This window comes from Melopsittacus undulatus, chromosome 7 (assembly GCF_012275295.1).
Source record: "Melopsittacus undulatus isolate bMelUnd1 chromosome 7, bMelUnd1.mat.Z, whole genome shotgun sequence".
Classification (NCBI taxonomy): Eukaryota; Metazoa; Chordata; class Aves; order Psittaciformes; family Psittaculidae; genus Melopsittacus; species Melopsittacus undulatus.
In genome coordinates this window covers 41308913-41323722 of record NC_047533.1, presented here as the reverse complement: position 1 = coordinate 41323722, position 14810 = coordinate 41308913, and the positions used below count along the sequence as shown (strand labels likewise).

At 36.4% G+C, this 14810-nt stretch overlaps 1 protein-coding gene across 2 annotated transcripts in view; it reads left to right on the top strand.

The window, feature by feature from the left end:
- The window catches only part of KLHL2 (kelch like family member 2), a 60116-nt gene that overhangs the window by 31804 nt on the left and 13502 nt on the right, over positions 1–14810 (top strand). For both annotated transcript variants that reach the window (XM_005145502.3, XM_031045791.1), the window contains exons 5-6: positions 3910–4072; positions 14396–14505. In XM_005145502.3, the coding sequence (XP_005145559.1) occupies positions 3910–4072; positions 14396–14505 (273 nt within the window). The remainder of the gene's footprint in view (positions 1–3909; positions 4073–14395; positions 14506–14810) is intronic.

Sequence of the window (14810 nt, the reverse complement as noted above, 5' to 3'; positions counted from 1 at the left end):
ATTGGGCTGATCTGCATGTATACCTCTCCCACTCACTGGTTTGGCTAGCTAGGGAAAACTTTACACTCCTAGATGATCCTAGAGAAGGCTGTTTACACAACCCAATTGACTCACTGGTACAGCCATATATCTAAAACAAAGGTTACCTTCTCGTCCTCTTGTATTGAGGTAAGTTGAGCTTTCTTTACACCACTTGGTGCTCATTCGTTACATTCTTCCCTGAGTTCATCACCTTTGCCCATCTACTCTGAGCCTTCTTCCATTGTAGCAGTCTGTTGGTCACACAAGCTATATCTCCCCAAGACTGCTGTGAATCTGTTCTTTGTGCACTGACAGGAGAGGTGCCTGCCTGTACTGGCTGTTCCTTGCCTCGGAGCTCAATGCATATATGCTTTGGTCATATCAAGTAAATGGGTCTGGCTGCACAAGCGTCAACAGTCATGATGCTGTCTGGATAAAAAGAGGGGAAGAAAGCTCAGGCAACATTAGTACCCTCAGCACTCAACATACTCCTGGCATGTACCTGAAGGGCCCACAAGAGAGGACAGCAACCTCAGATACAGGTTGATGGTCTAGCTGAGTCATTTTGAAGGGCTTGAATCTGCTCCAGCGAAAACAGGCACCCAAGTTTAGGGCCTTAACTGGATCCCTTCTGACTATGCAGGTGACACTGCAGGTGCATTTTAAAACAAATACTTATATCTGGTTACAGTCCTTTTTGTTTCAGTGGGGTTGGAAAGGTGTATTTGGCATGGCAGGTGTACACAGCTTTGGGAACAGGAGTAGCACTGCAAGAAGGAGAACCAGGAAGAGGTAACCAGGGAATTGTCTTCAAAGACTTGTAAGGGTTAAATGATCTGTTCTAGGAAATCTAGAGTCATTCCACAATTCATCATCACAATTTTGACACACACAAGAGTTCTTACTTGCCATCTGTAATTATAATCTGATTATACAAACAACCTCTACAATGAGGATACATTTTCATAGAATAAGCAATTGGAGATTATTTCCCCCAGCATTTGGGTTTGTTTATGCTGTGGGATAAACAGCTGCACCCCCCTGCATTCCTTGCAGTACAAAGTGGTATGCATTAGTCTTTTTGATCTTTAAAGGAAAGTTAGGATACCCTCTACTGGCTATTTTTGGAAATGAATCTGAGCTGTAGCCTAGCAATTTAAGAGTCAGCAGCAGCTAAACTTGATCTGTACTGCAGTTTTAATATAGCTTTTTATAATGTGTTTGAGAGGAGTTTGGGTTGTTCTGGTCTTTTTTTTCCTCTTATGTAGTTCAGCCTCTGGCTTCAGTAGAGTGAATCTGCCTGTGATGAAACTGTATTTTTAAATGTTGCAGCTTCCAGGCAAACAGTTCTATAGGTACAAAGGAAGATAGCTCGATGTTATCCCAGCTCTTGTTGCCTAGTAACCAAAGCCCAGTGTATAATTTCAGTGGGATAAATTTCATGCACTTTGCCTCTCTTTTCTTTTTTAGTAATGATATACACGTAAATATTTTTAGATTTAAATGTGTTATTGTCTGATAATTAAAATGTGTTAAAATCTGTAGCTGTACAAAATCAGTTATAATGGTTTAAGAATTTCCCATAATGAAGAGTGGTCTTCTAGTCCTTGTAACACTGCTTCACTGTTCATATGAGTGGGCAAGTGTCTCAGTGTGACTGGGCAAACAAGTCTTCAATTCTTCTGCATGCCATTCTCATATTTCACCTTTCCATTTTGCTTACTGATTTGATCATGATTTTACATATTTTTGTAATGGATACATTACTGAATCAATTTCAGCAGTCAAGGATTGTTCTCAGAATTATTTGCTAAACTATACTGATAAAATGCCTAAAATTACCTAGGACTGTTCTTCAATTAGTTACTTGATTTGTAAGCAAACTGGAGCTAGTTCTATAAATAAATACTTCTGTTAGATTTCTAGCCTTGATTTTTGGTATTTAATTTCATTATCCTATCTTATCCTACAATTCACTACAAAAGAAATTGTCTACTCACTGTTATAACTGTTGATACTTTAGTCGTAATAATAGAAATTGTTTTACAGATATTATCTTCACATTTTCATAAACATATGCTAAAATAAATTACTTCACTGTACTGTTTAACCTTGTCATTATTAACCTTTAAGCTTACTAATTTTGTTTTGAATTGTGTGCCTTTATGTGGCATTTATGCTTATTACGTACAAATCTTCTCCATTTATTTTGTTAGACTGATACGATATTTTCAAGGATTATCTAAGATTTAAACTAATTTTAAGTTATTTTGCTTAAAGGAGTCTGTATGTCAGTGCAATCACATTTGTGTGTTTCCTTTGTTTCTCTTTCATTAGCATTTGATACTCAAAGCAAACTCTTGTTAAATGTATGATCTTTCCTTTTTGCTGTCCACATTGATAGCTAAATATGTAAAATATACACTATAGTGGATTATTGCTTCAAATTAGGGATTAATATGCTGAGGAACAGAAAGATGGTTTTCAAGCAGGCTCCATATATGGCAAGCCCAAGAGAGAACAGCCATAAATCATAGAAACAGGACCAAAAGTGAAGTGTAAAGCAGACATTAGCTTTACAAGGGTTCATTACAAGGTATTATTTCACCCGAAGTCCTTTTTATTTTAGTTTGGGTCATAATTTTTAGTTTTATTTCAAGAAGAAAGTCTAAAGAGTAAACAATAATATTAGCTCTTTAGGCACAGAGTAGATAGACACTTACGAAGACGATAGCAAATATTTGATTCTACACAGTTACTAGAACTTCTTCCAAAGAGTAATAGAGTATATTCTGCAGCTTTCATGTAGTGACATATAGGTTTATAAATTGTTTTACTCTGCTCTTCCAGACCTCATTATTCTTCCAGTTGTTTGACTCTCGTTAATTCTTGCCAAGTAATTGTTTATATGAAAATCAAATATTAACAAGAGTAATACACCCATTTAGTGGTATCTTTGGTGTGTTTTTTATTTCTTGCTTATTATTGATGCAGCCCTATAATATATGTTTTCTCTATATTTAAGTGAACAGTTGCAAGATTTCCATGTTAAAATCTTGCCTGTTGTCATCCACTAAAGATGCAGGCTAACATCAATTTCACACCTGAATGTTCTAAAATAAAAGTGTCATTAAAGTAACTGTTAAAGGCACAGAAGTAAAAATATTATGAAGAAGAAATTGTAGATGGCAGTATGGGATTTTGCTCAAAGGCACAATTATAGTTCACCTAAATCCCATAAAGTTTTAGTGGGTAAATAAAGTGTATGTTATAGGATTTTTTTAACTTCTTCTTAAAATTTTACTTGGTTTGTGGAAGTTGAAGGACAGATATGTAATTTACACTAATTCCTTATTAATACAGATTTTTAATGAGTTACAGAATGTTTTTTATGTGCAGGCTTTTAAATGCCATTCTTCCAAGAAGGTCCCATACAGATGCTTGTTATTGGTGCTGAAAAATTGTGGTATATCCAGTACTTGCATGCAAATAAGACTTGCGTATTCTGTCATGGTCTAGAAAACTTTGATTTTAAGAAATACATAAATTGAAGATTTGGAAATTAGTTTAATTATGGACTGTTTGGAACAGTAAGAAGAGAACTTGTGAATGAATATTGGGAAAAGTGAACATGAAGTGTGAGAATTATAATCTGTGGGATTATTTTACAGTGATTATGGTGGTAAAGATGTTACTCATTATTTTAAATCTTAAATGGTATTTGCAAAATCAGGTTAATATTGAATTTTAAGTTCTTCAGCTGCAATTTTCCTCCCTCTTTTAATTGTAGTTTTTTTAACGGGTTTTGTTTTTCTTATTAATATTTAGAATACTCTTGTATAATCACAGAATTGAATGGGGATAGTAACCACCTGTTGCTTCTTACAGGTACTGCTCCCAGCAGCTGGTCTCTTGCAACTGCAGGATGTGAAAAGGACTTGCTGTGAATTTTTGGAATCCCAGCTTCACCCTATCAACTGCTTGGGGATTCGTGCTTTTGCTGATATGCATGCATGCACAGATCTCTTGAACAAGGCCAACACATATGCAGGCAAGTTATCATTAGTATAGCATATAGCTTGGTATCCCTGTGTGTGTAGGTACACACACAGGTTCCATGCCCATCTAACCCCACCCAGATGGAACTGAGTTTTATCCAGGATATTGCAGATGTATCTTCTGATGAAGAGATATGAATGTCTCTAAAATAAATAGTCTTCTGGCTGTAACATAGTTATAATAAGTGCAAAGAGGCAGCATCTTCATGGCCTATCAGGGCCATACAGGGTTCAAGCAACTAGTAACCTAGAAAGAAGCTAGGTTGCTGTTTAGAAATTTGCATTGTCATTTAGGGGAAGGCATCAGGAAAGAAGAATTAAAATTTTGTCAGCTGCCACAAGCCAAAGTCTGTAGGAAGTACATGGGGGAGGAAAGAAGACAAGGGCATGGAAGGGTGGGCTGCCTGTAGTCCTCTACTGCATTGGCTAAGAAACGAGGAATGTACCACAAGTATTGTGTTACTGACTTATCTTCTGAAAATCCTACTCATCTAACCCAAGACTTGAAATTTCCTCCTATAAAGGTCACCTGTAGTCTCATTGTTCTACTTCAACACAAAGTAGATGGAGGTGTATCTTCTAACTAACCGTATAGCTCAACCAACAAAATTCTACTTTGCTTGTAAAGGTTCATGGAATTCTTAATTGTATTACTAAAAGTACATTCTCATGGTCATCTTAGAAGGTGTTATTCATATCTGTAAGAGGACTGTCTCATATCGAGTCTTGACATTTTTGAAAAGAAGGCTCTCATTTTGCTTGCTTTTGTGAATCAAAAGCAATTCTCATTTGGTGATGAAGTAACAGTAGTGTTTTTGAGGGGTCAAGGAAGAACAATTATTCCCTTTTTCTTGATGCTGGTGAAAAAATTATAAACTGAACTTTAATATAAATGCACACAGGCTAAAGTGAAGCCAGAAGTTTAACATGAGCATATTAAGAAAACTGACTGACCTGTGACAAAGACTGTGAAAGAATAGTCTTTTCAATCAAGACCTAAATGTCGAAGAGGATGAGGGGGAATGCAGACCATCCTGTGCATAAAAATGACTGAGAGTGAGCAAGCTTGTGAGGTATTTTTAAAGTCATTTCAGTTATTAAGCAAAAAATCCAACTAGAAGTAGCACAGATCAGGCAAGCTGTCTGTGGAAGTTATGGACTCTCTACTGTTAGGCAGCTGTAAAATACCCAGTTAGAGTAACTTCTCATTTAGGTTGTGATCTAAATCATGTTTGTGTGCAAAATTAGATGATTTGAAGTTCTTTCTAGCTTACATTTCTGCAGTTATAATGTTAAAATATTTTTAATTCTTCTTTTTCTTCTTTATGTTCCAAATACATTTTCTGCAGTTGGAAATTTATACATGTAGTTTTCAGACAGTAAATTGGTAATTTTTTAACACACTGGATTAAAACCTTATTTGACTGCCCCAGATACCATTAAAGGCTGCAAAATGTAGATTACTAAAAAGTAAACAAAACATAGTATAAGCTTGTAGGTTTGTAACATAACACTGTAATCAAAACTAAGACTTCTCATTTGTTCAAGTAGCAGTGATTTTACTGCTCTTTTGTGTGTACAGTGCCCCAGGGTTTTGATGTTTGAGTTAAGACTGAAGATGCTACACTGAGTAATTACTTTTGAATGGAAGCTTTTTGTAATGAACAAAATCACTCTTTTGTAAGATTTACTTACTAGCCACTGTAGTAGTATATTTTGATTAGAGCTTTGGCAGTGAATATTCAGAGAGCAGGATGAATTCATTTGGAAATACGGAAGTCACGGATTGTCAGAGCTTGAGAGTGACTCTCAGGTATGCCTTCTTACATGCAGCTTGCACTAGCTGCCCAGTCACAGATCTTTTCCTGTCTTTTCAGTGTCTCTTGGATGTTTCATTTCTACTTCAGGTTCAGCAAAACTGAAGTGCTTTCCATCTAAACATCTTTCCCTTCTGCTTGTCTTCCTCTGTCCCTGGTGACTTCAGTGTTCTCCCAGTCATTCAGGTTTGTAAACTTGACAGCTTTAACTCTCCTCTGCCATTTTCTCTCTACTGCTTAGTTGCATGTTCCTCTATTTTGTTTTTAACTTCCTTACCAAATCTGCTCTACATCATGTTTCACTTTTACTGCAATGTAAATCTCTGCCATAACTTCCTCTCTGTTTGCTAAGGTCGTTTTACTACTTTTGTGATACTCCTTTTCCCCCTAGATCAAATTCTTACCTCTTATCCTTGGCTTTTCCAGTTCAGCAGAATTACTTGAATCTTTTTTCTTTCATATCTCTCTATTGCTTTTGTGCTTGGAACTAATGTTGTCTTTCGACTGTAATCAGCCACTTTCCGTTTTTGTCAGACTCCTCCAGAAAGCACTTTTCCTCATCTGTGCTTCCCTTTCTGTCTTCATATTACTGGAGTCCTGATGGCCAGTACCACAAGCCGCCAGCTCAACTCCTACTATGTTTTTGCTATATCTGTGTGCTGAATTTTAAAGCAATGCACACTCTGTTCTTACTCTTGATATAAATATGCTGTGCATAGTCAGGGTGCGAGGTACTTCATTGCATTGCAGACTCTGCTGCTTTCCTTAATCCTTAGCACTCTGTCATACAAGAGCAATACAGAGAAGAAAATTTAAAAATAAATATCCTGAAAAGGCTGCAAAAAAAAATTAAATCATGTGATTGTATTGTTTTTCATAATGATTCTAAAACCTACAGTGACCAATTGGCATCATTAACAATTAGTACAGAGTTAAAATTGAACATTTTCCTGAAATGGAGCACTGAGTGCTTCAATTCATATGTCTAGGTCCAAGTAACAGGCTTTTTATTGCCTTGAGTAATTTCAGACCTCATTAAAAACAGGGTTTTGATGAATGCTTTAAGTGGACTAAGTTCTTAGAAAATCTTTATTCCGGTATAGAGTTTTTAAGTTTTTGGGGTTTTTTACCCCACTTCCAGGAGATTATAGTATTTTCTATCAAGTATTTCTATCAAGACTAAATGTTTCAGAAAAAAAAAGAAATGCAGTAAACTCATGTGGTTAGATGTCTGTCAACAGAACCCTTGGTTGCTGCCTTAAGTGTGAAACTGAGTATACAAATCAGGCATACTTGGAAGTTTTTAGTCCAGTGAAACTGTATTCAAATCATTTATGTATCAACTAAAAGCAATTTCAAAAGCTATTCGGGTTGTTTTGAAAGTACTAGCTTTTGTAACACATACCTTACTTGAGAAGTTTTAATGTATATGTGACTGAATGACTTTGTGATAACTGCATTTAGAATATTATGCAAAAAGTTTTAATTAAATCGATTTGTCTTTGAGTAATATAACATCAAATCCAAAAAGCTGTTATATTTTTGACCTTTTATGCAATAGGAAGCAAGGCATACATTTATTAACTAGATTTAATGTTCAGATATTTAATGTTTTAGAAAACACATTTTGATGTAGCTGTTTCTTAATTTTGAATTTTAGTTTTCTTTTTTCCACCTTCTATTCTGACTGTGCCTTAGTTACTTCTAAACTACTTCAGTTACTTCTAAACATCCTTTGTTCCATTTAGTAGTTGAGGCTAATACACGTATAGATTACTTTCTAGAAATACAAGATCTAAGACCCTGTCAACACCTTAAGTACAATATTGATTAAATGTGTTTGAGAGCACAAGAACTGTGTCCAACTTGTAGCCCTCCCTCTCTGGGTCATTTTGATAAGGCATCCTTTGCTGTGCCAGGAAGCTATCTGTTGGTCTTAGCTGGGACTTGCAACCTATTAAGAAGAGCACTGGCATGTTCAGTACTTCTGGCAAAAGCAGGGAGGAAGGATTTGCCTCCATTTCTCCTTGGAATAGGCTGATCATCAGCCTTGTTGGATTTCTGTCAGACTTCATGTTTTTTTTCTGTACTCTTTCATACCCATTCAGGTCAATGCTTTTGCTCTTGAATTTTCAAGCTGCTTACTGCTGTATCTGAGCCATCATAGCTTCTTTCCCCCCAGCCTCCCTTTCTTATCTCGAATGGCTCTTTGTACTTTGTCAAGGCTCTTTCTTAAAATTGAAAACACTTTATCAAAAGTCTAAGCCAAATATACGTGGCTTTGCTATTTCAGAATTAGGCCTTGTATCACAGACAGCTGAACTCCCAGGATCAGACATTTCGGGATTAAGGCTCCACAAACTAGACTGAGTGCAGAAGAGAATTATTAGATTGAAAAGGCAGTGGAAATTCTTCCCTGCTAGTGCCAACGAAAGGCATTTTGATGTTTAACTTCTTCCAGTCTTTATTTTATTACACTTGTTATTTAATGTGTAGGAAAAAGAGGCAGGGAGATACTTCTGCTAATAGACAATGGCAGCACAAAAACAAATTGATGCCAATATAGACCAGAAATTATTGGAAAAGTGAAACTCTAGAACTTCCTTCCAGTGGGAGTAAAACCCCAACTTTCATTAAAATTAGAACTTCATAGTCCCACGATGGAGTTGGTTATCCTGTAGCAGAGTGTGAGATTTCTGTAATTTAGGGGATACATTTGCCTGTATCCGTGTTGCCTGTAGGGACATCAGAAACTAGTGGACAGTTGATACAGATAACTTGGAATGAGTTTCCGTTGCAATTAAACTTTGAGATGTGACCTGTTCTCATGATGTTCTAGAAAGCAGTCCTGCTCTGGGACTTGTCACACTTGCAGGGCCAGGGACTGCATTCAACTGAGGCCTCTCATCGTCCTTGTGTGAGGATTCCTGCAAAGAGATTCTGGCATGAGCGCTGGTAGTCTGTGCTCAGTTTTAGTCTGATACACGTCTTACTTAGTCTTAGAGGATGCTCATGAAATAAGTTTTTCCTGAGAATATGGTGTATTTTATTGTTGTAACATTATGTACAACCTGAAGATAGATGCCTTTTAATGAAGAGGGGTATGCCATTTGTACCAGAGAGACACTTGCTCGATGCCTAGGCTCTGACGTATTTCTTAGTTATAACTGATGAATAAAAGTATACTTCCACTCACAGCATAGGCAGATATGGGGTTTGGAAACATTGGATTAACTGTGGAAGTGTCTTTTGAGGACCAGCTTTACACAGCAAACCTTCTCGGCTTTTAGCATCATGCTAAGTAGATGCTGAAGAAAGTTTTGTTAGGGAATCTTAGCATGCTGCATTGTAGTTCACTGTGGGATACAGCACTCCTGATTCTGGTGCTCTAAAACTTTGAGTCCCAACTAGACTAGGAAGCATGCATGGCTTAGGCTATTCTTGTGTACATTTGTATGTGTGAGATTGGAAGGATGTAGTTAGCAGACTCGTTCTTACGATTCTATTCTGAGTAGCAACGTCTGTTGCTATGCTGCTGTTACCTTGGCTGCTATGAATTTCATGGTGTTCTCGAAAGCAGTTATTTAAGCATAAAATTGACAAGTAAATCAGATTTTAAAAAGGGGGGGGGGGGGGGGGGGGAAGATTCTGCAGTGTTTAGCTTCTGCTAGTTCTCCAACTGCCAGAGCTTGTGTCTGTCTCTCCATAGTGAGGCTGGGGTTCCTGCCTCACCAGTGCCTTATATCAGGTCACTAGCAAAGACCTTGTGTCCCAAGCCAAAAAAAAAGAAAAAATCACAGTCTGACATGGTGAACTGAAGCAATAGTTAAAAAAACTAATTCTTGCTAATGTGCTAATATATTTGTTTCTTCTGTTTGAGAAATTGTCATTGTTCTCTTAAGTGAACATAAAGCTTAGATCTTTCCAAGCTCCCATGCGCTGCATTGCTGTAAAATGAGAGGTTATAATTTCATTTCTGGAAGGTCCCAGCTGGTTTTGTACCATTATCATATCAGAAAGAGGCAGGTACTCACTCCGTTTTGTAAAAAATATTGTCTGTTTTGTGGCATAGAAGTAGTTGGCCTAAACCAGATGAAAGATGCTTATGAGACTTGACGTATTGATTATGATATTTTTTTTTCCACACACTAATATACACTGGATTACTGTAATGAAAAGATCTAGTGAATATGAAGGAGTTTTTCCTTTTTTCCAGCTGGAGCCTCTGGCACTGATAAGCTCTGGCCATGTTTTTCATACATGTTCCTCTGGTTTTGGTGGGATCTTTAGGCAAAGATTTCTGAAAGCGCACAAAACTTGAAAAAGATTGATAGAAATTAATATTAAGTGTCATGAGCTGCTGGAGCACCTCAGGAAAATGTTAAAAACTGAGTAAAGCCAATTAGTGGTGGAACAGAAATTTAGGCAGTCTTCAACAATGTCATACACCGAGGCCAACACTGACAACAGCCACCACTGTCGTGAAATGAAGAGGAGTTACAGGCTTTTAGTTTTGTCCGCTGTGATTCTCTGAAAAATTTTAATTCTGAGGGAGTTTCAGCAGACCTTTGCTTATATACTTGTTTATTCCATTTAGTAAAGACAGTTATGCCAGAAGGGGTCTGATTGTAGGCATAGGGTGTGTGAATCAATCCACAAATGTTTATAGCAAAAATGTCCTGTGCAGACTTCAGATTAGTTTTCCCTAATATGTAATTGAAAAAAATAGTGTCAGTATCCTTCTGGCCAGCAAGACTATGTGCCCTTTAGATAGAAGAGATAGGTCAAGTGCTTAATGCCACTGTGCGTGTATAATACAGGACTCCAGACTCGTAATGAAACATACCAAAAAGTGTTACTTTTACAACTGCTATTGTTGTGCTGTGCTCTCTTTTGGCATTATTGTACTTACAAACATTTTGTTACTAGCCCCTTTCATGTTAAGAACTTCCTCTTTATCCTTTTAGTTTTTCCCTAAAGCTGAAGTCCTGTCCTACTGGTACAGGGCAGACAAGGACAGATCTTTTAGCTATTCAGATAAAAACTGTCTCTATCAGTTGTGAAAATCTGTTTTACATATGCAATTGGAACAGATATTTTAGAAATGTCCTAAAATGGAAGGGATTTTTTTTTTAAAGGCAGAATTTAGTTTTGATAATAAAGAATTAGGATCCTACTTGCTTAGGAAGTGGGAATTTGTGAGCCAAGCCTCGGCAGCTCTGAAGCTGGCTTGTTCCAGGCTGCTTGAATCTGGAGCCAGCTGGCTTCAATGTCTGGGTAAAGTGACAAGAAGTGGGGCAGGATTCCAATACAAATTTGTCAAAGTTGCATACTCGGTGGTTTGGAGGAAAAAAACCCCTTTATGCTCTCGTGAAAAAAAGAAAAAATCCATCCAGATAGTTCTGTTTGGAGATGTTCATGAAGAAAGAAGTCTGTTACCTAGTGCAACAAATGAAAACCAAACTAATGTGAGATTTTGCAGGGGACAGATGCATGAAATATTAAATCATGTTATAGGTTTCTTTAATCATATCCTCAGTTTCGTGATGTTTGATGTTGATATCTCCAGGTTATCGGAGCTTTCAGGATGTAAGCAATTATATGGGATAATACAAATACTAACCCAGAAGGCAAAAAACTGCACACCCCTCCTCAATATTGTTTGGAAAGAGAGGCTTTAAGTGTGATTTTTGGAACACTCAATACTGGGTAATATTTTAAAGATAATGATAGCCTTTGTATTAAAAGGGGGCAAAAGGTTTGAATTTCATAAGCATTATTTTAATATATAATAAAATAATGCCTTCTGCCTTCAGCACTTGATCAGCTTTTGGTAAACTGCTGTTGGCAGATTTAATTGGTGGTTTTGCATTTCCTTGTTCTTTTTCAGTTTCTAATTATTTTGAATAATCCATTTAATGGTAATTTCCATTGGTTTTTGTGGAAAGGTTATCTATCAATCAGTTAAGATGGTCTCCTTGACAACAAGAGATGTGGTTCTTAAGAGACAAGTGATTTCACCTTACCTCTTTCTTTTGGATGACTAAAATTTATATATCAATCTACTCTCCTATTTCTCTTTTTATTGTAATTCATTCAGCTGAGGATTTGTTTCCAGGTATTGCTGGAGAACCTGAGCCTGTGGCTATTGACTGAGTAGTTTAATTTCTCCTTTTTGTCACTCTTCTGTTGGCCATGTGCCTTTTTTTATACTTTAAGCACAGAGGCTGACATGCAGTGAAATAAGTCTTATGCTTTGTTAAAGTACTGTCTATTTTATTTTTATTTCCTTTCACAGTTCTATTTATAGCATGAAAACAGGAGACAGCTTCACATTTGTTGTATTACTTTGTAAATTCTCAACTTTTTTCTGGATTAGAGGCTGTGTTCTTCCTATTTAGAGCATGTCTTAAATCTGAATCAGCTTAAAAAGCAATACTTTACATATGAATCTATAAACTCAACTTGGTTTTTCTAGTTTTCAAAGAGTATCCTGTTGGATGCGATCCACTGTTGCATAGATTTTCTCAGGGAAGATGAACAAGGCTTCTGAACCTCAGATTTGTTTGCGATCCCCTTTCTGCTTGCTTCCTAACTCAGCTTCTGAATATAGTCAGGCATGCTGTTTTGTGGTGCTGTCACTTGAAATCTGGAGTTTATCATAAAACTAATAGATACGAATTACCTTTCTCAACATCTATTTGCCATATACGAATAGTAAAATTCAGCAGATACTTCTTTCAGTAAGTGCACCTCAGAAAATTTTGCTTCAGCTTAAGAAACTCTGTATTTGTAGTCTGAAAAGCAGACAAACATAAAGATTTGTAAAGAGTAGAAAAGTAATGATGGTGTTATAAAAATCAGTGCTATTTTTCTTCATCCTTTCTCTCCTATTGCCTGAAATACTGCAGAAAATACAACTCTCTCATCTAAGAGAAAGCTGCAGAATTGGAGGAACTTCAGTGATGATGATTGCATGATCTAAAAAGGCTGGTAGGATGAGGAACTGAAAACGCGAGGACTGTACTTAGAGATGAAGGCTAAAAAGGAATATAGAATGAAGAATGATTTTAAGTAGACAGGTTGCAGTTTTGCCTGTCATCGTATTCAGCATTAAAACATGGGGATACTAATTGAAAACATTAATGGTAAACTGGCTGTTAAATTTAGATGTGGAGCTTTTTGTTCAATGCGCCTCTGGGATTGTTACTATAGGAAAGTATTAAAGTCAAGAATTTAACAGGATTCAAGGGGACTGGACTATATCTTACTAAACATTGTTTTTTAAAATGCGGCTATGGTAAAATGTTATCCTTCTGGATAATCTCTAAACTTTCATGGTTATAGTGAGACCTTTATGGGAGGAGGTTTTATTCTCATACTTTTCATATAAATCTTGGACTTTTGTCTGGAGCAATTTGTCCTGCCTGTTTCAAGGAACAGTTTGCTAAACTACATAAAGGACCACAATTATATTGTGTTGGATTCATCTTTTTATGCTTTCTAATATTCAGTACAGTGCAAAAAAAAAGCTGTTTAACCCTGAAAAGTTGACCTGAAAAAATCAGACTTCTTGAGCTGGAAGCATTCAGCATTCTTTAGCTTTTCTTAGCAGCTTAAGACAGTTTGTCAAGCATGGAGTCTTAACTATAGTAGCACTAGTGGAGAGGGATAAAAAAGACTTAAAAAAGTTATTTAGTTTGAATACGTTTGATGACCTTTTTCTACTTGTTCTAATTTTGAGTGAATTCTTAAATTCCCACATAACAGTTGTCCCTACTAACTTCTGTTAAGAATAGCTGAAGAAGGGAAAAATAACAGTCAACTGGATAGAGCCTAAAAAGCGGTTTTAAGGGAGAGGACAACTGAACCGCTTGATAAAGATACATGCTCTATATTAAAATGTCTGGTTCTACAACGAAAACATTAAATTTCATTGTTTTTTTTCAAGTTGAGGCATTTAAAAAAATCTACATATTGTAGGGATAGTGATGTGGAATGTTTTTCTGACCTTGGAGAAGCTCTGAGAGACACAAACAGTACCCGGACTTGTTTGTTTGACACTGCTGGTTAGGTCTAATGAATCAGCCATTGTTCATGTTGAACTGCAGGTTTAAAACATTTGTCAACCACATAGAGAGCATGTTCTTTTCTGGAATCTCTTTTTCCTGTATTTGTGTGTGCAAAGGCAGCAAAATTTGAGTAACTGTCAAAGGCAAGTACTAAGATGAAGCAATATTGAAAGTGTTAAATTGCTGATTGCTACTTTTAGTATAATGTGTTTTAATATTTCCACTATTTTCAAGAATTTTTAAATATAAAAGCAATTTGTGAGACCAGTCTTTATATCAAATATTTTAAGTTAAGGTATTGTTTCTAGGTATGACAAAATAGCTTGCATATTGAATCATTTTCCTCTGTTTTTCTTCAGCTGCTTTAATGCTTGTTGTGGGATACACTTTGCACTGTATATTAGAGTATTTCTGTTTATCCAAACAGAACAGCACTTTTCTGATGTCGTTCTTAGTGAAGAATACCTCAATCTTGGTGTAGAGCAAGTGTGCAGTCTTATATCCAGTGACAAACTCACAATTGCCTCAGAAGAGAAGGTAAGCACATCTGTATCCCAGTATTTGGTTTATTCTTTTGAATGAGAGAGTGAGCTTGTCCTTACTGCTCTAGTACACTTGTTTGGATGTGTTGTTTCCTCAGTGAAAGGAAGCATGTATTCTGCTCTTGTTTAAAGCATTTTTTCCTGAAAGTGTTAAGGGTTTTCCCCAAAAATGTTGTCAGCCTGATGCTGAAAATTAATCTTAACTCTTAAAAATCCTAAAAATGTATTCAGTTACTTAACATTTTGTTCTTTGAAAAAATAGAAATTAAATTAAATGGCTATGCCTTCTCCTTTTTAAGC